Genomic DNA, 23,826 nt, shown 5'->3' with positions numbered 1-23,826 from the left:
TGCACGCTTCAACCAGTAACTATTGTAGGATTCTCAGAAAATGCACGTTTCAACCTCTGACGTGTTGGTTGTAGCATATATTTAAAGTATCTTACACAGATGCGACAACATTATTAGATCTAATGTAAGTATTTGAAGAATCTGAACAACATAAGGTCCAACAACACCGATAAACTGATATATATGTAGGATTTTAACCTCAACATAAATAACAAAGAGTGATATAATTATAAGGTTACTAAGATCATTATTAGGAAAAGGAGAATCACCATTATCAAGAACCCTAACAGGTTCACATAGCATGGTGCCACCAACTTGAGAATCAACTCTGCATTATAATGTTGATTCAGGCAATAGAATACCATACAACATATCATGAAAACAACCCTCTAAACAAAGTGCTAATATAGCCATTTACAAATTCAGTCTTTTCACCATCCATGTTCTCTCTCTTTCAAATTTTGAAACTTACCTCACCTCAATAGCTATGCTGCTGGACTCTGGTGCTGCTTTCTAGTTCTACTCTCTCTTGCTGTTGATTTTTGTTGTCTGGGGAAAATCTTGATTATGCTGTGCTGCCTTTAACCCCTGCTGCTGGATTTGTAGTGTAGTTCATGCACTATCCGTTTATCACTTCAACATCCACCCCACACGGCTGAAATCTAGTCTTTTGTATCATCCTGCAACGACTCAAAGCTTCCAGTCTCTCACTGCCATCGGCCACTACTCGTGAATCAAAAACTCACCGGAACTCCTCAAGAGGTTTTGAATTTTGGAATTTGATGCGAGCACATTTCAACTCCTTCACACCATCCACCCACCTCAAGTTTGTATACCTGGTCAATCGAGCTGGCTGCTCATCATCATCGTCATCCACCTTTTTGTCATCCTGTATAGTCTGCGAAGCTGGGGCACCTCTAGAACATTGTTCACAAGTACAAAGCGCCTCCTGGCTACGGAAGAATGTTATGTTGGACTGGTCAAGAAAACCTTGTTTTATAACTCCCAACAAGTTCCTTGATGAGGTGATGACTAAACTATCAGGCTGGAATTTTCATTTCACTCAGAAATGCATGGTTTCTGCTCCCCAGTATCCTCTGTTGATTTATCATCAGAACTTTGGTTTTGAAGGCCAGCAGTCTTAACCTCCTGAAGTGACTCCTCGGGAATGATTATCTGTGATGATCCGCCTGACCGACTAGAAACACTTGCGGGCGAAACAGATCCTATATTTTGAGGACTAATAGAAGCACGTTTCGGCAGTTTGTCGGACTCTACATCAACTGTATGGGTTTCCTGCTTCCTCTTTGAACGCCTTCCTTCAGAAGACATGCAACCTTTGGCATCTTTCTCGGGAGTATGCTGAGTTGTATTTCTAGATTGACGTGGTCTCTTATACCCATCAGGAAAGACATAAGCAGGAATTTCCCTCCTAGGAACATGCGAGATATAGATATCCATGCCCGGTCTCCAATAAGAGTACATGTTTACCTCTTGCTTAAACTCATCGACTGTTCCGCGGATATCAAACCGTTGACCTTCTTGTACTTTGACACCCTTTTGCCTCTGCAAACCCATGAAAAAAACACAATGCGGGCATGGCTTTGACATGTCCGCAAATTCATTAGGATAAGGATGGCACTGCAACGTCCCATTGGTGTCCCGCTCTATCTGCAAAGCATCAACCGAAACTACACATTACATCACTAGAATAAGAAAAAGGACAAGGAAATTAGATCTTTCCCTCCCGGACTTTATCTTTCTGTGCTAACAATTCTCATCAACCTGAGTTAACTAAAAAAAACTACCGAACTTTCACCTTTAGCGTGAGTTGTCGAAGCCGTGATTCCACCCAGCCTTTCCAAGCTAGCAAATCATCATTATCTGCTGCTACGATTTCAACCTGGAGATAGTTTTTGTACGCCTCAAAGAAAAAATAATGCTCAAAAAGAGCAGGCCACTGTGATTTATTCAACTCCACATCCTGGACAAAGAATAAGCTAAAAACATCAGCACTACTTGCTAAAATTTGTTACAAGAAGAAAGGGAGAGAATAAACACTGAACCTTTATAGCTTACCTCACAAATCTTGTTACCAATCTGAAATTGGTCCATCATTACTCGAAGAGTGCTTGGTGAGACGTTATAGCTAGAGTTCATGCAAGGGTAGGCAGGAGTGATGATTGGCATATGATGAGTTCTGTCTTTAGGATTCTTGCGCGGATCCCAAACAAGAAACCCAAGTTCATCCTCTTCTATTGGGCATAACATCACAGGATTTGGCCAACGCCATTGTGTATAAACACGGAAGAACCTAGAAACAAGCATACTAGGGATTGCATTTGGGTAAAACTGGCAAATGCGAGCAACCAAAAGAGCCCAATTCACCCCACCAAGAAATCCAGTAACCTGAATAAGAAGCACAAAAGAGGCAAAACAGAAAATCATGATCAGATTGGGATATTTCTAAAGAATGACGCCATCATGTCAAATTAATGGTAAGGATTTTGACCAAACAAGAGGAATGACTAGTTGAAATACGAGAGAGAGTTACCACTGAGATGGTTCGAGGGACTAAGAACTCACATTGGAATAAACACAACGTCTTTTGGCCCAGAACTTCAGACATCTAAGAGTTGTACGGAAGTGCTGCAAAAGTTTTAAGTAAACATGGAAATTATCAATCATTTAAGAGGAGGAGGAACACTTATGGTTACCTTAGCATTGGGAACTAGTTTCAGTATTCGATCAGCAACTCGACAACCATTTAGACTTCGAACAGTTGGTCCATCCACATTACAGAGTACAGATTGGTCTGAGATATCCAAATCCTATTGTCAAATCAAAATTACAAGTAGGAGTTGAATTCAATTCAGCACAAGAATATAATCGAAGTCTGAATAATAATATTCAAGAATCACATGTTTCATATCCAAAGCTCCCAAGAAAAGGTGGAACGCAGTCGAAATACACATAATAAATGAGAAGTTGTTATGCTCTCATTGAATGAACGAATCCACGTAGACGAACTCTTCAAGTACCAGCCTTAACAAACAACATCCATGAAATCCTTGACATACAACAAGTTTCAAAAGGGAAATAAAAAGAAAAAGGAAACTACACAAATAAAGAACAATTCATAAAAACTTAATTCCAACTTACTTCAGGAATAACCAAGAGAGTTATACTTGCATAAAGAAGATCAATTGAAATTCCTTGAAATTTGAATTTCATAACAGGGACATGAGCATCAGGAACTGGTTGAAGTTCACAAACTTCTTCCATTTCAGCTAAAATATCATGAAGAAGGATAAAGAAATCTTCCTGCACAGTAATATAAAAAAAAGATGGGGTAAACACAAAAGGAACAATTTTAATCAAATTATGTCATGTTCACTGAACCAACCAACAAAAAATTTGATCAGTGGGTTGTACTCACTTCTCGATTGACATAGCAGGGACCAACACACAATGTGTCCAGGTCAGCTCCTGGTCCATGAACCTGCAAGGAGTATGTGTTACCAACTTATGCATTTGTTGAGCCAGAACCTCAAGATAGTGGACGAATGAACCATTCAGATTCTAAATAACTTACATGTGAACCAGATTTAAGTTGGGGAATAAAATTCATGTGGACGCCACATAGGAAATAAAGTTAGGGAAAAAGGGATTTAATGGTCAAGGGCTTATATGTGCTCAAAGTTGGACGGTACGGGAAATATATCAAAAGTGTAAATATAACCTTTTTTGAAGAGCACGTGGGAAAATCTGACCCTTTCCCGCATATCCAATACTTCCGTCGGAGATGTGTTTAATGTTGTTAGAGATTTGTGTGTCAGTACAAACTGTTGAGAACTTCTACTGTTTAAGAATCTAACTTGCTGAATATTAGACTGAGATAGACGTAACCATGGATAGCGAGGATTCGTATTACTAATCCCAAATAGCAGTACCGAACACATTTACCATCTGCAGAATGAAGACGCATCCTGTTCAAACTTTGTTTCAGGTTTTTCATGGATTTCCATACCTTTGTAAAACTAAATTACAAGAACTACAATCGCATGGAATTCCTTCATCACCTTAAGTAGACCCAAATAAAAGCACTGCCTCCATTCTAGGACAATATAGTTCAACTTCTTAACAATCCCGTGAGATATTGCACAAATCTAAGTCCATTGGTTATGAACCAAGGTTAAACTTGCAGCACAGAAAATGGAGCAGCATGAGATCACTTAGAGATTAATTGCAAAACAGGAATAAATTGGAAGTCCTAGACTAGTGTTGTTACTCAGTTTCTAAAGGTGCCGTCCAAAATCTTATTAAGTTGAACTTCACATATGGCCCATATAATGCATAGCATTTCTAACCTCCAATCAGAAGAAAACTACGAACATAAACCGAGTAGAGGGCATGTAATCTTACAGGTGAAGATTTGAAGCATAGTTAACATCCAGAGAAGGGGATTCTATTAAGCTGCTCCCGGAAGAACTAACTACAAGAAAGTTCCATAAACGCTGAAACTTTTACTTACCCCTAGACGATAAGAGCCAAAGGTGACTATGATAGCATTTGCATCCTCAACCATTTGATCTATGTAGCCTCTCTGGCGAGTCAATTGTTTCACCCATTGTTTTACAATCTACAACAGAATAAAGACTGGTCAATTACAACTTCTTTCACTACACTTACATGGATAGATCACCTCATAAGAATCCAACACTATTAGTTGGATATTATGTACATATGAAATGAATTCAATATGCAAATGGTAAGGATAATACAAGAGGGATTATTGCAAGGAGCTAAATACCAAAATAACCAGCAAATCCAATCATAAACTTAAATTTTTGTTTCCTAGTACATGACAATTCTGGCAAACAATAAAGCATATTCATCAAATTCATGTAAGCATAAAAGGGTTGCCTGGATAAAAGACACATTATCCATGTATTAATTTCCGTATAACTTGTACGAACTATGACGGATAACTCTAGCTAGGAAGGAGTGGAGGTTGCTATTAGGGTAGAAGGTTGGTAGGGGTAGAGTGTTGTTTTTCCTGTAAGGGTTTAGACTTGTAAGTGCCTGTTGTAGTACTAGTCATACATTGTAGTTCTCGTTTTTGTTATGTATAGCCATATGTTTTTTTTTTTTTTTGCATTTCACTTCCCACGCTATTTTGTTGTTGTTATTGCTCCTTCTGTCGATTGTACACTGCTTTTTCTTATTAAATGTTCTGTTTTCTTCACTGTTTTCCTCTTCTTTTACTTGGGTTTGATACACTTGAGCTAAGGGTCTTTCGAAGACGGTCTCTCTATCTCCACAAGGTAGTGATAAGGTCTAGATACCCTCTACCCTCTCCAAATCCCCTTTAGTGGGACTAAGTATGTTGTTGTTGTACAACGTATGAAAGGTAGATATGAAATAAGTTATTTTTGGTATAGAATTAATATGACGTTTGGTTGACAATATAGAAATCAGCATAACTAAGTACATGAATAACTAATCTCTACATAACTAATAACTATATAAAATAATCCATCTATTCTCTCATAATCCAAATTGTTAAAGTAATTAATGTGGTTCAATTACCTGGTCAAGTCGCCGCAGTACTTCTTCTCTCCTTGCAGTCTCTTCCTCACTCTCATACAATTCTGATTCCCTCAAAAACTACCCCATCACCATAAAACCCAAAAGTCAATACAAATTCATGATTCAAGTGAAATCAACTCAGACAATCCTAGAACAAAATATATAAGAAAAGAAAAGAACTACCTTTTCCAGTTCTGCATTTCTTTGAAGATCTGTCTCAGTTGGTCCAGCAAGAGATAATGGCTTTGTGACACCATATTTCTTTGGTGGTGGTGCAACAGACTCACTTAAGCTCTCCGAACTCACCATCACACTGACAACAAAAGGAAACAACCCAAAAAGAATACCAGTCTGAGTTCCCAAACTTCAGATTAGCATAAAATAAGCTTTACACATCATTTAACAATTGAAATACAAACCACTTCACGGGATTTCACCGAGTATGTTGTTACTGTTGTTTGTTGAACTGATGAAATGCAGAACCAGAACAATCAAATGAAAAAGGCCAGTCAAGTTACCAGAACTCAAATTAGCATAAAACCTAAACTTCACATATCACTGAACCGAACAAACACCGAACCAGAAAACCAAAAAAAAAAAAAAGGAGAATTTTTTAACTATGAAGGAACAGAAATTGTATGAAAAACCCACGAGTAACCAAAATTCAGATTAGAGTAGAAGCTAAATTTCACAGATCACTGCACCAATCAAATGCGGAACCAGAAAAGGAAAATACAGAGAATTTTTCAACTTTATGAACAGAAATTGAAAAAAAAAAAAAGCGAAAAAGACCAGTGGAGCTACTCAGAATTCAAATTAGCATAGAAGCTGAACTTCACAGATCACTGAACCATCAAATGCAAACCAGAAAAGGTAAAAGGGGGGATCTTTTTCAACTCTATGAACAAAAATTTCAAAGGCAAAAAAACCCAGAACAGGAAAAAACCAATCGAATTACCCAGAATTCAAATTAACATAGAACCTGAACTTCACTGATCCTAAACCAATAAAATGCGGAGCTAGAAACGGAAAATATAGAGGATTTTTCAAACTCTAAGAACAGAAATTGAAAAAGAAAAACCCTAGAGCAGATAAAAACCAGTCAAGTTACCCATAATTCAGATTAGCATACAAACTGAACTTCACAGATCACTGATTACTAAACCAATCAAATGCAGAACCAAAAATCGAAAGAAAAAAACAGATTTTTCAACTCAATAAACAAAATTAAACAGCAAAACAAAAAACCCAGAGAAGAAAATGACTAAATAGAGTTACCCAGAATTCAGATTACCATAAAAGCTGCTAAACTTCACAGATCACTGAACCGATGAAATACTGAACCAGAAAACAAAATTGGAATGAGAAAAATAAGAATTTTTCAATTCAGTATGAATATGAAAGCTATAATAAATTTGATTGAAGGAATATTCAGTGTATATAGAAAGAGAAAGAGATCTGGAGAAGATAAAGCGGAATTTGGGGGTTTTGCCGCTGGGTTTAACCATTACCAGGGGTAGGAGTTGGGTGGCGGGGGGAATTGTTTTATCAATGTAATTTTATGAATTAAAAAATTTTAATTCATTATATATATATATATATATAGAGAGAGAGAGAGAGAGAGAGAGACTTGATATAAATATTTAATGCAAATTCAATTCAAATTTTATGATTTTTTTTTTCTTGAAAATGTAATATTTGTATGATCTACTATAATATCTTTCTTTATTTTTCTAAAAGAGAATCTTATTTAACTATTAGTTATTTAAGTATTTACTTTATTGATTATGATTTGATTTTTAATGAAAAATTTTATTAATTCGTAATTCAGTTGATGTATGTAGAAGACCATCTTTTTAACAAATGTTTGATTTCGATTTATTAATATTCTTCTCTATTTTTTTGGTCTATCTATCCTTATTATTTTTTATATAATTAAATCGTAAATAATTAAGAATTAGATTTATATAAATATCAAATAAAGAATATTTTAGTCTAATTCTATTTTTTGGTTTCATCTTAAAATACTTTTTGTTTTTTTTTTATGTATAGCTCAAAATGTATTAGTTGTTTCTTTTATTATGTAATTTTTAGTTTGTTAATTTGAAATTACATGTCTTAATTATGCATATAAAAAATTTTGATTTATTTTGACGAAAGAGACCCTCAGAAAGTTGGTAATAAGTTAAAACTATGAAGACATATTTTAGAGTCTAAAATATTGAGTTTGAATAGGATCAAGATATGACTATTTGGAGTGTGAATTCGAAAATATGATATATGAGGCAAGCGTGAATGACACTCAAAATATCCTCGTATTTTTGATCCATAAAATTAGAGAAATCGACGATTATGTAACATATTACTATATGAATAAAGTAGAAGCTTGCGTTCAACGTTTCATGTGAAAAAAATATACCATCAAAACTAAAGATAAATTTTATCGAGTGAAATTATGAAATAAATCTCATATATAAACACATACTTGATCTTCTGTGGATTAATGAATTTGAATTAGTACAACTACACAAGTTAATCATTTTAAAGTATCACCTAAACTAAAAACAAACAACATTATTTAAGGATTAAATTGTTAATAAAAAAATTAAAAAAATTTCATCTATTATAAAAATAATAAATCATAATCAAACGTTTACTAGCCGTATATATAGGAATATTTTTTTATTATATACAAAAAGTAATTTTTTCTCATCTACCATAAAAATAATAAATTATAATCAAACGTTTACTAGCCGTATATATAAAAATATTTTTTTATTAATAACATAGTATATAATTACTATTTAAGGATTAAATGTAAACAAAAAAGTAATTATTTTGTATCAATGACAAAAATAATGAATCATAATAGACGTTTACTAATTGTATATATAGGAATATTTTTTTTATTAATTACATAGTATATAATTATATATATATAAAAAAAATAAAAATTGAAACGACATGATAAATGCCACCACCGGCCGACCAACTTCCATATCCATCTGTTTTCACTCTTTTCAGTAAAAAATATCATTTTTTTTTCACTTTCCCCTTTGAAAATTCTGACTAATTTTTGCTTCTTTGATTCCTCTAATTCACATGCTGTACTGTCACGCTTGTTTTTGTTATTACTACAATATTCCAGTTTCTTCTCTCACAAGAACCAAAAATACAAATCTCTCTTTTGTGGGGTTGACTCAAATTTAACATATATATATGTGTTTTTTTGGTTTTCTGATTCTGTTTTAAGATACCCTTTTGAATTTCCATTGAGAAAGTTGGAATCTTTTTTGTATTTTTTGTGTATTTGGGGAAGATGGGTACTGAGAGTAATTACCAGATGAAGGTGGTGAAAGGAGATCATGGTTATGTTCTTGAAGATGTTCCTCATTTGACTGATTATATCCCTGATCTTCCTGTATTGTTCTTGTATTCTCTCTTTTTTCTCTCTCTTAATTTCTGAATGATATTGAGTGTGTTTGTGTTTAGATGTTGTATGTGTGAATCTCTAATTGTTTGATTTTGTCATTTTGTAATGTTGATTGATTCGGTTTGTTTAGTTGTTGCATCTTGTGTTGTTTGTCCTTCATTTGATCCATAACAATGTAGAAAGAAATGTGAAAGAAGCTATTTTTACGGGAGACACACCACCTTCAACCGGCAACATGAACTAGGTAACTCTGTATAGTTAGGACAAATGAGAAAAAGATCACGTAGTGTTTATGTTGAGGTGAGCAAGTTGAGTTGAACAACACCATCATTAAAAAAAAAAGAGTGAAAGAAACTCATTGGCCTAGCATCGAGATGTGTGGCAATCACGCATTATGAGTTAGCTATTGAATGGAGTGTATAGTGCTAAAGTGGAAGAGGGTAGATAGATATGGTTGTTATCTTTTGAAGCTGGTATAAATGGATTTCTGGTTAAATGTACAGTGTCATTTTCTTTCCCTTTTGAAAAACAGTTCATGACTATGTTCTATGTTGTGGTGAACTGAAAATGCACTAATTTGGGAGATTTTTGATATTTATTGATGACTTCAAATGTCATGTAATTGGGGAGCTGGTTTCAGAAGTATGGTATCCATAAAGTACACATGTTCTCTCATGCTTAGTTTCTACTAGTTTTTACTGTTTGAAGTTCTCGGAAAATGATTATTGGGCTTCTGATGAAGTTCTGTCAGAACCTAAGAGATAGAATCAGAAGCCTTTCTGGTGAAGTTTTACTTTCGTGAATGCTGGCATGTGACCTTTTGTGACACAATATCCTAGTTTCTCTTGTTCTAACCCCCCACCTTCTCCTCCCCTCACCCTTTTTAAGTGTTTTAAATAAATGGTTCAATTTTAGCTCTTATAGGTATTATCTTTTCTATACTGCCAGCCTTCATGTCTCTTGTGCTGGATGCTGATATTTACTAATTGAACTTCTTTTACATCTTGTTGCTTGACGGCAGACTCATGACAATCCATTGCGGTCCAATCCTGCATATTCAGTTGTGAAGTGAGTTAATCACCAAAAATTCTTTTGTTATGCTTTAAGCTGATTTGGCTGTTACTTTACAGTTAATTATATATTCATTTCCTCCATAACAAGTTATGAACTGATATTGTGGTTTCAGGCAGTACTTTGTTGACATGGATGATACTGTCCCGCAAAAGGTGAGTCCTGCTTCTTAACTTCTCTGCAAAGAAGAAAATATTACACCCATGTTCATTCCAATGTTCGATGAAATACTAAGACAAATTACATTTGACTGCATAGAGTCTTGAGAAAGCTGTAACATTCTCTATTTCGTTACCTTGGGAGTGCAGGTGATCCAAGAATGTACTAATAGGAATAACTTGAAAGCTAGAGTAGAGGACTATTACACTTCGATCTAGGTTTTGGAAAAATGAAGATCCCGTATTTTGTTGAATTTGACATATCTAGTAGTTCTGCGTAACATATGAACACTTTGTTTTCCACCCTTGCCACAAATTTCATCTCAGGAAACAGAGTCTAAGCATTGAAATGGAATGCTTAAAGGATAAACAAAATCAAGGTATATGTCAAAAAATTGAGAATTTACTCCATTATATAGCTGAAAGGTACAAAAAAGAATATGCTGATATGATTAAGAATAGGTGTCTATTAAATCTGTATTTTATGTGTAAAAGGAGAATTATGGTAAGTAGGGAGCGATACTGGAGTTACCAGAAGAGATAAGAGATCGGTAGTTTCATGTTAGTGATAGATGCTGATCATTTGTAATATGTACCATCTTAGTACCTTTATTATTTAAATCTTAATTTATTAAAATAAGAACATGCTCTGACTCTTCAGAATGTCCGGCCAATCATTCCGCTAACATCTCGAATTCATGCCCCCGTTTGACTGTCGTTCGGGGATGTAGTTGAAGATAGGTTAGTCTTAGTGGGTCGTTGACTCCACCTGTTATCTCCTTCTATGGCATGCTATTGTTGTCTCCATATACCACATGTCATATACTCATCTCTACCTCGCTGGGTCAGCACCCCTGAAAGAAACGGTATTAAACCCAAAACTTCTGGCAGGTGGCCAGTGGCCCAAAGAAACGAAAGAATCTGTTACGTTTTTATATGATCTCTTCTTTTAGATAGACCAACCTAAAAGCAGTACTTTGCTCTCTTTTTCATTTCTGTAGTCTTTTCAGTAGTTTCCAAGATGATATAACTGTGAAGAAGCGTGAAAATACTCTTTCTTAAATTGAGCCCTTCATAATCTTTATATTCTTATGCTAGCTTGTCTTTCCACCTTGGTACCAGGGAAACTTGTATCCCCCCTCCCCCAAATTGATGTAATGTTTAAGTCTCTTTCCAGGTTGTTGTTCACAAGGACAGTCCCAGAGGGGTGCATTTCCGACGTGCTGGTCCACGTCAGAAGGTATGTACTATGTACTTTCCTCTGGAAAGAGCAATCCTCCTATTTTTCATCAATCAGTAGAAGTATGAACTCACTAAGAAGCGTGCTTCTTTGTTGCTCAGGTGTATTTCAATTCGGATGATGTTCGTGCTTGTATTGTAACTTGTGGTGGTTTGTGCCCTGGGCTAAACACAGTGATCAGAGAGATTGTACATAGCCTTGATTATATGTATGGGGTCAGCAAAGTCTTTGGGATCGATGTAAGTTGTTTGAACTTCAAACTTTTAATGCTTGTTTAGGCATTCTGCCTCATATGGGAAGTGATTGAGACATGCACAGTTAGTTGCAAGGGGGTGCAGTCACTATTTGTTCGTACTTGATTCCATATTGATGAACAATGGATGCTGTGCAGTCATGTGCTTATGTTATTTCATAACTTCTCACAGTTTTAAAAGCTGGCTGCTGAATATTTTTTTTTCTGCAAATGTTTTTGGCATTAGATCAGTTATTAAACTTCAGCAGGTAAAGACTTTGTAGGACTAGATCAAATAGCACCACTTCTCTATGTGAAGACTTGCAACATGCAGAGTCCCCCCAAGGTGATTTGCATCATGTGCTCAAAGAACTTGACCATATCTTTAGTCAATATTAGAGCAATTTGTAAGACTCAAACTATTATCTCAATACTTCATTATTCAGCCTGTGGTACACAGAGCCATTCATGGATTCCCTTACTGAAAAAGAATGAAGTTGAATTATGGTGACTGTATCAAAACATTGAGATATAATGCTTCTGTATTCATGTTGAATCCACTAATCGTAGAATCCAGAGGAATCATAGGCCAGTTCTGGAGTTTGCATTCATTTATGGTTAGACCTTCTATCTATGAAATGATAATCTAGCTCAATCGGTTGCTAGTTCAAAAAATCAGAAGACATTATCTATCCATCTTATTACAACTATGAAAAAAAGAAGGAAGTGCTGCTTTGTGGGAAATGTAATACAACAACGTATATGAGGTAGATAGAAAGATGAACTTTTGAGTGATATAAAGTTGTAATCCTTGTCAAGTTTCTACAGCATCAGTTTGCTTCAATTCTGAATAGAATACTTATAAGGTGGTGGGGGTGAGATGGAGGACTCTGGTGATAATATCGATAAAAAAGATCTTGAATCTTATTGATTCATAGACAATGCTTAAAGAAACTTAACATGGTAATTCAATTTGCTTAGACCTTGGGTCTAACTCAACCTCAAGTTAGCATCTAGCACAAGGACACCAATTTGCTTTGTGTGGTAAGTTTAGATAGTAAAGCAGATTATTTTTGCTGTTTTGTTTTTGAACCATTTTTTGCTATTAAATATTAATGTTCGACAATTGGAGATTGATATGGCTTTTTATTCTGTTTTCACATCTTCCTCTTGGAAAATTTTTATATTGCACTTGATTGGCAGCTGATACTTCAATTCTTTTTCAAAAGGGAGGCTACAGGGGTTTCTATTCCAAGAATATCATCAATTTGACACCAAAGACTGTTAATGACATTCATAAACGTGGTGGTACAATTCTTGGATCATCACGAGGAGGCCATGATACCACAAAGATTGTTGACAGCATACAGGACCGTGGAATTAATCAGGTATCTCTAGTGCGAGATTGTCCATAAACAAGTTTTCTTTGAGATAGTTGTCCATCAATAAATAGGTGTGGAACTGGCAGAATACTTTTCCGTTTTCATCCCTCACCATTCTAACTGTGATTTTCTCAACCTTTTGCAAAAACTGATTATTAATGAAGAAGGGAACTATACTGGTCATGAAAATCTTCTTTGGGGGTAAAGAAAGTTGAGCTTCTGTTAGCATGCTTGTTTGTATTCATGCAAAAGACTTTATCTGGAAAAGAATATAGAGGGAAAAAAGGGGTTTAGGAATAGAATTTTAGCTTTGTCACAAACAACATGATCTTTAGGGATGAAATTGCTGTTTATACCAGAAGTCACTATCCTCCGAGGCAAATCTTCTATCTCACTGCAAAATGTCTTGAGTGTGGTTTTGTCACTCAATAAATTTCCACTGGCTATAACTTGTGTTTTTTACTGTAAGGTTTATATAATTGGTGGTGATGGAACTCAGAAAGGAGCAGCTGTAATATACGAGGTATGTTATTTCCTTGAACTCCCAGCTTCAAGATCTTAAAGATGCTAGCTCAAATAGTTTCATTTTGAAGGCAGCAAGGTGCTCATGGATTGTATTGTCTTGCTGAGCTTTTTAGCACTCTGCTCAGAGTTTTGAAAACCAATTCTTTTGTTAGGTCATTGAGGTGATATAATCACTTAACAGTCTCTTGAACTATGCTGTCTGTGATAGTCTGTATTACATATTTACATCATTAATCCTCCTTTAGCATACATCAGTTGAGCTCGTGAATAGTATATATACCTATTTATTGTACTAAATTTGTCCGACTTTGATGTCTTCTGCATATCGACCTAATAGTTTCCAGGGGTCTACTATTCTCTTGAAATTTTCATGTGGTTTTAGTATGATTTTTAAATATCAGGTTGCAAGGTGCTTTTTGATCATTTTTTGCCAGTAATACGAAGCAGCCATTTTTATATGCTTTACCTTTTGCATCTGATTTATGACTGATGATATAGTCCTTGTTTTGGGTATTCTCAATACTTTGGTTGGTGAAAGAGTAGTTATCCTCTGGCAAGTTTATAAGAACAATCCTACTGCCATTTTGCAGGAAATCAGGCGGCGTGGTCTCAAAGTAATTGTTGCTGGAATCCCAAAGACAATTGATAATGATATCCCTGTAAGTCTCTTCTTTTTAGTACCACTTGATTTTTTCTTTGGTGTTTCCATTCTATAAACGGTTTAAATAATCTCAGGAAATACAGTTTGATGTTTCTTGCAAATGAGAAACATAAATGTATTCCTCATCACAAAACTTGTTATGATGTCTTCAAAAGCCTCAGCTTGGGACTACCATCTCTTATTTGATCAAGCCAAATTGAGCTCTTCATTTATGGCTGCTGTTCTGTGAAAATTAATTTTTTTTCTGTTTTCAGGTTATCGACAAGTCATTTGGTTTTGATACTGCTGTAGAGGAGGCTCAACGTGCCATAAATGCAGCTCATGTTGAAGCTGAAAGTGCTGAAAATGGTATTGGTGTGGTGAAGCTAATGGGACGCTATAGTGGTATTGTGCACCTTGACCTTGATATCTTATCAACCCATAGTCAATAGGCTAGTTATAACAAGTTTTTTCCAAGTTCCCATGAGTCATGGAGAGCATTTTGTCCATCTCTGCTGCATAACATATCTTGCAGAGTGTCGGTTAATCTTGCTCTTAAAAAATTATTGCTTCTTAGTAGATTCAAACTAGATAATGGTAATAAATAATAAGGTTTGCTTATCCAAGCTCTAGGTCAATCATTTTGATGTGGAGAATAGCTTATAATATTTGCAGTGATCTCAGTAGCAATGCCTTGTAAAGTTATTTTTCCAATGCTTATCTTATTTAAATTTTCCTGGCTTAGTTTAAAATTCTGAAATATTTTTGCAGGATTCATCGCAATGTATGCCACTTTGGCGAGCAGAGATGTTGATCTCTGTCTAATTCCAGAGTCTCCATTTTATCTTGAAGGAGATGGCGGACTCTTCGAATACATTGAAAAACGGCTCAAAGAAAATGGGCACATGGTTATTGTGATAGCTGAAGGAGCAGGGCAAGAACTTCTTGCAGAAGAGAATGCACATGCCAAAAACGAGCAAGATGCTTCGGGTAACAAGCTTCTTCAGGATGTTGGTTTGTGGATTTCCCAGAAAATCAGGGTAATGGTTGTAACTCATGAAGTTCTCCTTCAAAAATATTGTTAAAACTCAGAAATATCTCTCTGTTCGTCTGTCTGGAAGTGTGTTAGTTTCCACTTCGCCGTTCAGATCAGTGTCAAATTAAATCCAATTAATGAAGGAGTATGACATCAGCTTCTACACTATTTCTAGAAAGAAGGGTAGTATCCACTTAAAAAGGATTTAAACAAGATGAAAGAAATTATACCTCGTTATTACTCTTACCAAATAATAACCGGAACATCACTAATTGGCATAGCCTCTAATGAAGACATTGTTATGGTAAGAAAATAGCTAACGCATTATAGTGCTATGTTTATATATTTAAATGTATTGCTGCTATCTACTTATCTATCAAAAACTGACTTATGTGTTGGCGTAAATGATATTAAGTGGCTGTAACTACAAATATTTGTTGAACTTTCTGCTTTATGGTATTACAAAGAGGCAAATTTTTCTAACTTCATGGTGCAAAGCACCCTTGATGAGCAATTTGCTGAAGTCTTACATTTCCCAATGTCAGTATTAAGACATTACACCTCTGGCTAAAACTGTCAACATGGTGTGTAGTTATTCTTAAAGAGTCCACGGAAATGTCATGGTTGAGTTGAGTTAGAGAGGAACTATTTCGTCTTCTATTCTGTTATACTCACCACTTTGTTTTCTTGTAGGATCATTTTGCTAAAAAAACTAAGATGCCCATTACTCTTAAATATATAGGTAAGAAATTTCAACCTCTTAATTGGTGGATTCGTTGCAACATGTATCAAGCTGCTCGCTTTTTTTTTTTCAGATCCGACTTACATGATTCGTGCTGTTCCAAGTAATGCCTCTGATAATGTATATTGCACTCTTCTTGCTCAAAGTTGTGTTCATGGAGCAATGGCAGGATACACAGGTTTCACCTCAGGACTTGTCAATGGTCGCCAGACTTATATTCCATTCAATGTAAGTCGTTATGCATTGACTGGTCTTTTCAGTGGAAATGATCTTGAGAATTTCCATGCATGTACCTCTCAATGTCAAGGTTTTGGGCATCCTTTATGAGTACTTCTTTCCGTTATTAAGTAAATAGCTTAAGATGACAAAAATAGTAATACTGTAGTTGAGATCCACAGGCCATTCATGCTTGAGACAGGCGAAAGTAATTATTATCATATGATATTTGTTACTAATACACATCCCATGTTAACTTACCCATTCAACATCCTCTTTTTGCATGAGGAAAGTACCCAGGCAGAAGACACATGAGAATGGGTAAATGACAAAAATTTCAATGGTTTTTCATATCATTTGACTACCTCGAGACAATTTGGAGCTGCCTCTTCTCTAAGCACGTCTGCACATGTGAAGGCACACCTCACGAGTTACAAATGCCTTTTAGAACATCGTGCTGGCATGTTATGCACTTTTCTTTATCAGGTTCTGGCTGGGAACTCTCATTTTAGGTCAAGGGTGCAACTGTTTCTTAAATTCTTTCGTTCTTCTACTTAATGATTAGTTCTTCTGTCATATCTCTGGACTCATTGCTTAGTTTTTCTCAAGATTTCCTCATTCCAGGAAAGACATTCGACATGTTAACCCAGTCAGCGGATAATTTTGTTCTATTGTTGATAAAAGATGCATTTCTATGATGTTAAATAAGAGCGCATCTCGACAGCTGAAAACCAAAGCTGTCATTGCCATGGTTTACACCACAGTTACAAGTCCAAGCATATTCTATTTAACACCTCCTTTCATCACCAGCTCTGTTAGGCTTTTCCAGACTTAAAAAAGCACATTTGATTTGCTATGAAGGTTTAAAGCCACTGAATTCTGAACCACAACCGTATATGTTTAAGTTAAACTGATATTTTTGTTTGCAGCGTATTACCGAGAAACAAAATATGGTGGTTATAACTGACAGGATGTGGGCACGTCTTCTTTCGTCAACCAATCAGCCAAGCTTCTTGCGCGTGAAAGACATTGAAGAGATTAAAAAGGAGGAGCAGCCGCAAACTCAATTATTGGACGGGGATAACAATGTACATGAGAACTCAGGTCACTGATACAGTAATAAAAAACTTGGCGCGACACACTGAAGTAACTTTGTTGTAATCATTTGCCTGTGCAGTGGTTCTCTTGTTGTCTTTGAAGCTTTGCTGCTTACCATTGTATTGTGCCTTATAAAACAGTCTTAGGAACTTAATTGTTGAAGGTTTTGGGATCTTCTGCATCAGATGTTGGCAGTAGAAACAGATATATTTCTGCCTAATTCATCTAAACTCCTAATTTCTGGAAGTGAAATTAGACAGCTTTTTATAAAATATTTTGTAATAAATTTAAACAGTGAGAACATTTGCTATGCATATAAATGATGAACTGTGTTGCTGGATGGTCTTTTGAGATTTAAAATAGTCAAGGATTTTGGCAAAAATCAGAAGTAGAGACAGATTTTTCCAATTGTCCCTTTTGGGTACATGAGTGGGACATCATAATCTTTATTTGAGTTGCACCCACCTAGACTAAAAGCTCACCCAGGTGACGACAACAACAAATATATCTGTACGTAGATCTGATCCTTATCTTTTGACGACATGTGCTGCTTTTGAGCGATCCTCAGCTCAAGTACAATAATACAAACCAGGAAGTGTTGAGTTGCCAGTTAAAATCAGGTTAACTTTAACATAGAAAGATACAGAGACACCTAGAAAAAAATGGTAAAATGACATACTAGCTACATAATAAACAGTTGGAAAAGTAATTCTTCTTATTTTCAAGCAACATAGGCAAGTAGTATTCATACAATGTGATTACATGAAAGTGTTTTTCATTACTGCTCTATAAGTCATTCCTCTCGTTGTAAATGACAATGTTTTATCCTATCGATATATCAAAGGCTTCTTGAAATTTTTTTTAAAAGAATGCAGTATATGATTGGAACTTGCAATAAGATGTATCCATTAACCCTTATAAACACCAGAAGGATCAGCATTCTGTACAATCCAAGGATGCTCTAGTAACTTCTTCAAGGGCAGACGTTGCGAAGAATCCTTGACTAGCATCTGCTATGCCACATAATATTAGTCTAGCTGAAACACAAGTTAGTAGCGTATCTGAAAAGTAGCTGAATTATTTTGAAATTAACCTGTGTAATAAGATCCTTTGCAGCTGATGAGACTACTGGTCTGGAAGGAAATTTTAGATCCACTTGTATAATCCTGTGTAATGTCATCAAAAACTACGACATTTAGTGCCGTTTGGACATGATTTGGTTGAGGTTTCGAGAAAATGTAATATTTGAACTTAAGTTGAAGAGGAGAATTTGAGAGCTAAAGTAGTATTTAAGACATGAATTGAAGTTTGCTGAGTTGAGAAACTCCTAGAACATGTTCTTCAAACTTCAAATTCTATATCAAGTTTGAAGTTGAGTATGTTCTTCAAACTTCAAATTCTATATCAAGTTCGAAGTTGAATAATCTCCTTCAAACTTATTCGTGGTCAAACGGCTCATGATTCTTCTATTGTTTCTTTTACGCCTGCTTGTTTTACTAGCTAAATAAAAAACCAATGGAACATTTTCTCTCTTCTATCTTTTCAGTTTCACATTCGTCGTATAAAGAGCAACTCTTACTAGTTTCCATTTGCAGAGAAAGTTTACCTTCTATATGTGTCTGAGTGTTCCTTTGCTTCAAATGGAGGCACCCCGTATAAGAATTCATAGCAGAGAATACCAAGGCTCCAAATGTCCACATTTGCATCATGCTCCACACTTTCCACTGCAATATTCAGCAATCAACCATCACACTCATGTAATTCAGTTAGACTTACTTTTAACAAAATCAAGCGGCCATGTGAAAAGCACAGATGAACTTGGAGAAAAGATTATTTGCATCTGGCCATGAGAACATTAAGTTACATCAAGTACAACGTGCGTACCCATCTCAGGTGGCAAATAGTCTAGAGTGCCACACATAGTGCGTCTGCGATTGAAGGTGTGTACCGACCAACCAAAGTCTGCAATTTTTAGTTCACCCTATAGTAGAAAACCATGAAAAATACAGTTTAACAACCCTGCCCCGTTTTACAGCAAGCATAAACTCCAACAGAATGCAAAATAAGTACCTGTGCACCAACCAGAAGGTTCTCTGGCTTAATATCTCTATGTATTACATGCTTCCCGTGACAGTATATGAGGGCTCGCGCCAATGATGCAACATACTGTTCCATGCCCATGACAAAATAAATACGTAAACACTTTGATCCATCAAATAATGGTAGGTAAATTAGAGAGCATATTAAAATGACATAACATGTTAAAGATCTGTATAATTTTAGTTGCTCAGACTCAATTCAAGGCTACCTAAAATGGAACCAAAACGGAAAAAAAGAAAGAAGAGAAACTGGACTCCCAACAATTTTAAAAGGAAAAGAATAACAGGGAATCCCAAGGTTCCACAATAATGTTAAGGCAGAGTCTAACAGTGTGAGAAGAACTCACAGTTGCAGCACGCCTTTCACTAAAATATTTGCACTTTTGCAGCTCCTTATAGAGTTCACCCTTGGCAGCATATTCCAGAATCAAATAAACCCGTTTCTGCAATAATAATGTGAAAATAAGTCTCTTCTAAATTCTTCTCAGGTCACAAACTGAACAAGTAAAGCATTAGACTGTAGAATTCTACCTGATCATAAAAGTAACCATAAAGTCTCAGGATATTTGGATGTCGAAGGTGGCTTTGTATTTCAACCTCGCGCCGAAGCTGATGCTCAACTTGAGACTGTTTAAGCTGGTTCTTGAAAAGCACTTTTAGTGCAACAATATGATTGCTCTGTTTATATGAAACAACTAAGATTATTATAGGCGTAATTATTTGTAGTAAGAATTGTATATTAGATAAACAAAGAAGAATAACAGAAGAAGGAAAGATATGAAGATCAGGGAAGGATTTAATCAAGTGGATAAGAACTTTCTTAAAATCTGAATAGTTCAACACAATTTAAGCTGACATACAAAAATAAGCACAATACATTTCATTATTTAAGCTGACATACAAAAATCAGCACAATACATTTCATTTTTCCTTTATACTCAAAAACTTCGATTTCCATGAAAAATGAAAATGAGGATCAGATGCCCAACAATTTACCATCAAACAATGTTATAGAACTCAGAAGATGAATAGTACGCCAAATTACCAAACCAGCGAAGCATAATTAGTTGAGTAATTAAAACTAATAATTATCCACTAACCCTTTTCTCCCTAGCCAAATATACATGACCAAATTTTCCTCTTCCAAGAGGCTTTCCTATGTCAAAATCATTGAGAGTCCATCTCTTTTGATCCACCGCTGCACCCTCGGAGGAATCCTGCAAGAATAAAATCCCAATCAACCTAGTATACAAAAGGGAAAATTTATGCAAAAAGATAAAGAACATACATTTCTATTGTTTAAACCTTAATACAGTTCTATCGTTTAAACCTCAAAGCATGAATCAACATGGATTATGGTGGATTAGTACTGCATTATTGTTAACCAGAGGTACCCTCCCTCGACTCCACTTATGAAATTTCACTACGTAAAATTGTTGTTATTGTTGCTGTAAACTTAAAGCGTAAAAAATCTTAGAATTTCGTAACCATTTTTAACTGTCCAGAAAAATGAATAACAACGCTTAGCAAAGTCAACCAGTCTATTTTGTTGATTTGTTCTACAACATGCCAAAATTTTCCATGAGAAAATCCTACTCTACAGCCTTAAATCCTTTCTCAGTGCTCAGTTGACAAGCGATCCACCCCAAAATTGCCACATTTCTGTTTAGAATACCTATCAATATAATTCAAAATCGAGAAAAAAGAACTCTTTACAACAAATGAGATTCAACAAAATCTCAGAAATTCAAGCGCATAGCAACATTCAAATCGAACAAAATGAGCACGCATATAACTCAATAAGTTAAAATTCCTAAAAACTCTAACCTCACGGAAAAAACAAACAAAAATTGACATTTTTGCTCTTCTATTCATCTAATTAGGTCAGAAAAAATTGTTACCTTTGGCTGTTGCTGTGGCTGAGTCTCCGGTGCAATCGCCATATTCCTCTTTTGCCTGTATATGATGCCCTAAAATATAGAGAGAGAAAGAAGAGAGAGAAATGGCTGAATGAGGAGCAATTTGGTACTCGTTACAAAAATGTCTTTGTTTTTGAATAGAAGGAGATCTCTCCTTTGCAACGGTCATATTTTATTTGTGCAAATATGACATGTGCCAACATGAGAATTTTTTTTATTTTCGGTTTATTCAGTGGTCTACTCTATGTTTTTTTGGGTGAATCAATAAAATACTTCAAGGAGTTAGAAATAACTTTTATTTTATTTATTGAGTGGTCTATTATAGGTTTTTCGGGTGAATCGACGAAATACTTTAAGGAGTTAGAAATAATTTGTGTTTTATTTATTGATTGGTCTATTATTGGTTTTTAGGGTGAATCAATGAAATACTTTAAGGAGTTAGAAATAAGTATTGATCGTGAAGATTTTTTAATAGGATGACCTTTTAAAGTGGTGTTGAATTCATGAAAAGGCAAAAAAGAATTAGACGAAATAATATATATTTGAAGCAGATCAAGCAAACGAAAACATAAGATCGCACGATAAGATATTATTGAAGAAGGGAGCTTTTTATATGAGGTATAATAGGATTATGAAATTTCTACACCTTTAATTGGAAGTAACGAAAATAATTAGTTCTAACGAAATGGATTCATAACCTTTGTTTAAGCAATTTATATTATCCATAATGCTTTGATTGACTTCGGAAGCAAAACATATCACTATCGTTTTGCTATACATTTTAACATTATCTCGATTTTAAATTATTAAAATGTTATAGATGTTTAACATATTATATTACTTGAAAGAAGGCTATATCTAATAATATTCTGACGATTTGAACGATATCACAAATTAGAAAAAAATTGTGAGAAAATCAATAGAATGACTTGTTCTTCTTGACATTTAAGAATTCATTTAAATAACTTTAAATATGATCTTTTGAATCATTAAAAGCAAAAAAAAAATTCTAACAATAAATGTTTTTTCTCTTTTTTATTGCATTTAAAAGGATCATAAACATTTATACATTTGTTAAGGTAATAAAGACGAGATAAAACTTTTTAATCATGCTAACTTAGTTATGCTAAGTCACTCTAATTATATTGACTAAGTCGACGATGATATATTAAAGATTAATATTAATAAATGCTTCTTGTTGGTTCCCTGCCCCCTATCGATGTGAATGGATTTTCAAGTCAGTAGTCTTTCTTTTATGCGGGATTGCCTGTTGATGCTTGCAGGTCTGACTGGTGCCTTCTCTTCAATAGTTGTTTCAATCAATGATAAGCCTGACTATGCCCGCATCTGACTACTTATTGAAAGACCGAACCTTATTCATGGGCAGTCTCCAACTTAGAATTGAATTCATACCCGGCAATCTACGATCTACCCAGCGCCCCTGATTTCCGGAATGGCAGCAATCGACTTATTAAGCGAATCCCTATTTCAACTGCATTCCAGTCATAACAGCAGTATTTGAACGCTTAATCTTACTGCTCTTCTCAGGTTCACCTCTTTTGGATGCCCGGAGGTTTGAAGTCATTTGTTTATCACAGAACAAGTCCCCCTCATTCACTACCATAGTTGACCCTCTCTTCCAGATCCTCGCTTCTATGAGCCAAATAACTCTCCTCGGGAGTTCTCTCCTTGACAAGCTTTCTTGTTTTTGGCTCAAGCAGTAAGTCCTTCGACACTCAAAGCAATACTGTATGCTCCTTCTATGCTGTCCAGAAAAGACAAATGCAATTCATTCAGTTCGAATATTGCCTTTTGTCTTCCGGTCGGCAGTTGCTAAATAAAAAGGTGGTGCCATTCCCGCTAAAGAAAAAGCAATTCTTCATTCAATCTCTGTTCCATATTTTGGTCTTACCAAGTCACCTTTCTGGAAGCGATATATTAGTGCCTTATGCGGACAATCCTTGCTTAACTTGTTGATCATCTATCATTAATGTTTAGTTTTCTCACATTAGTTATAAAGAAGGAATCTAATTCTTTCGCTTATGAGAAAAAAAAAAAGAATAAGATAATCTATATGTACCCTACGATAACAAAATGAATTGTGTAACAATAAATTTGATAGTTATAAAACAATAATCATCACAAACATATATCGGAAAATACACACAATACAATATTCATGCAATCCCAATAAATTATTAATTTTAAATAAATACTAATTATTCTCATTTACTTGTATTTTTAGATAATGTCACTTTGTCAACTATAATTATTAGCATATGGTAATACTATTAAACTTTTGTTTGTGCAAAATTATAAAAAAATATATAAATAGAATTAAAGGATAAAAACATTAAAAATTATAAAGAAAATTAAAGTGAAAAATAAATTAAAAAATGAATAAGATGAGGTAAATAGCCTTTTTCTGCTCCATATATTAAAG

At 35.0% G+C, this 23,826-nt stretch overlaps 3 protein-coding genes across 15 annotated transcripts; 1 reads left to right on the top strand and 2 right to left on the bottom strand.

The window, feature by feature from the left end:
• Positions 1–224: 224 nt before the first annotated feature.
• LOC101268462 (nuclear poly(A) polymerase 4) lies at positions 225–7,160 on the bottom strand. Of its 12 annotated transcripts, none has more exons than XM_069292698.1 (13): positions 7,104–7,160; positions 6,871–6,930; positions 6,012–6,058; positions 5,776–5,905; positions 5,593–5,670; positions 4,535–4,642; positions 3,440–3,502; positions 3,163–3,324; positions 2,718–2,831; positions 2,587–2,649; positions 2,080–2,409; positions 1,820–1,984; positions 225–1,671 (listed from the first exon to the last, which is right to left on the bottom strand). In XM_069292698.1, exons 4-13 carry the CDS (start codon positions 5,899–5,901, stop codon positions 1,060–1,062), a joined length of 1,821 nt encoding a protein of 606 aa, XP_069148799.1. In that variant the 5' UTR covers positions 5,902–5,905; positions 6,012–6,058; positions 6,871–6,930; positions 7,104–7,160; the 3' UTR covers positions 225–1,059. The 12 variants fall into 12 exon arrangements, with proteins under 12 accessions (XP_069148799.1, XP_069148798.1, XP_010314829.2 ...); XM_069292697.1 differs by having other exon boundaries at positions 6,887–6,930; positions 7,104–7,155; XM_010316527.4 differs by having other exon boundaries at positions 2,555–2,629; positions 6,887–6,930; positions 7,104–7,150.
• A 465-nt stretch (positions 7,161–7,625) lies between these two features.
• On the top strand, positions 7,626–17,705 carry LOC101268752 (ATP-dependent 6-phosphofructokinase 3-like). 2 transcript variants are annotated; one of them, XM_004253054.5, is made up of 13 exons: positions 7,626–9,013; positions 10,047–10,093; positions 10,212–10,251; positions 11,432–11,494; positions 11,596–11,733; positions 12,956–13,114; positions 13,578–13,631; positions 14,224–14,292; positions 14,549–14,678; positions 15,045–15,313; positions 16,003–16,051; positions 16,125–16,279; positions 17,197–17,705. In XM_004253054.5, the coding sequence occupies exons 1-13, from the start codon at positions 8,912–8,914 to the stop codon at positions 17,377–17,379; spliced, it is 1,458 nt and encodes a 485-aa protein (XP_004253102.2). In that variant the 5' UTR covers positions 7,626–8,911; the 3' UTR covers positions 17,380–17,705. The 2 variants fall into 2 exon arrangements, with proteins under 2 accessions (XP_004253102.2, XP_019067029.2); XM_019211484.3 differs by having other exon boundaries at positions 8,554–9,024.
• Positions 17,706–18,062: 357 nt separating this feature from the next.
• Positions 18,063–21,525, bottom strand: LOC101243777 (serine/threonine-protein kinase Aurora-2). Its single transcript, XM_004253055.5, has 9 exons — positions 21,366–21,525; positions 20,565–20,681; positions 19,996–20,142; positions 19,812–19,907; positions 19,436–19,531; positions 19,250–19,346; positions 18,972–19,089; positions 18,459–18,531; positions 18,063–18,375 (listed from the first exon to the last, which is right to left on the bottom strand). The coding sequence occupies exons 1-9, from the start codon at positions 21,405–21,407 to the stop codon at positions 18,274–18,276; spliced, it is 888 nt and encodes a 295-aa protein (XP_004253103.1). The 5' UTR covers positions 21,408–21,525; the 3' UTR covers positions 18,063–18,273.
• Between the last annotated feature and the right edge of the window lie 2,301 nt (positions 21,526–23,826).

The sequence above is a fragment of the Solanum lycopersicum genome, chromosome 12 (genome assembly GCF_036512215.1).
Source record: "Solanum lycopersicum chromosome 12, SLM_r2.1".
NCBI classification, from domain to species: Eukaryota; Viridiplantae; Streptophyta; class Magnoliopsida; order Solanales; family Solanaceae; genus Solanum; species Solanum lycopersicum.
This window is presented reverse-complemented; position numbering and strand designations above follow the sequence as displayed.

Coding starts and splice junctions, on each gene's coding strand:
- LOC101268462 (XM_010316526.3), bottom strand. CDS start 5,901: ATGGTGAGTTCGGAGAGCTTAAGTGAGTCTGTTGCACCACCACCAAAG. Junction 2,630..2,717: donor AACTAGTTCCCAATGCTAAG/GTAACCATAAGT, acceptor TACAACTCTTAG/ATGTCTGAAGTTCTGGGCCA. Junction 2,410..2,554: donor TCCCTCGAACCATCTCAGTG/GTAACTCTCTCT, acceptor CTTCTTATTCAG/GTTACTGGATTTCTTGGTGG.
- LOC101268752 (XM_004253054.5), top strand. CDS start 8,912: ATGGGTACTGAGAGTAATTACCAGATGAAGGTGGTGAAAGGAGATCAT. Junction 10,094..10,211: donor CCTGCATATTCAGTTGTGAA/GTGAGTTAATCA, acceptor TTGTGGTTTCAG/GCAGTACTTTGTTGACATGG. Junction 11,734..12,955: donor GCAAAGTCTTTGGGATCGAT/GTAAGTTGTTTG, acceptor CTTTTTCAAAAG/GGAGGCTACAGGGGTTTCTA.
- LOC101243777 (XM_004253055.5), bottom strand. CDS start 21,407: ATGGCGATTGCACCGGAGACTCAGCCACAGCAACAGCCAAAG. Junction 20,682..21,365: donor AGCCACAGCAACAGCCAAAG/GTAACAATTTTT, acceptor TTATTCTTGCAG/GATTCCTCCGAGGGTGCAGC. Junction 18,376..18,458: donor CAAAGGATCTTATTACACAG/GTTAATTTCAAA, acceptor GTGGCATAGCAG/ATGCTAGTCAAGGATTCTTC.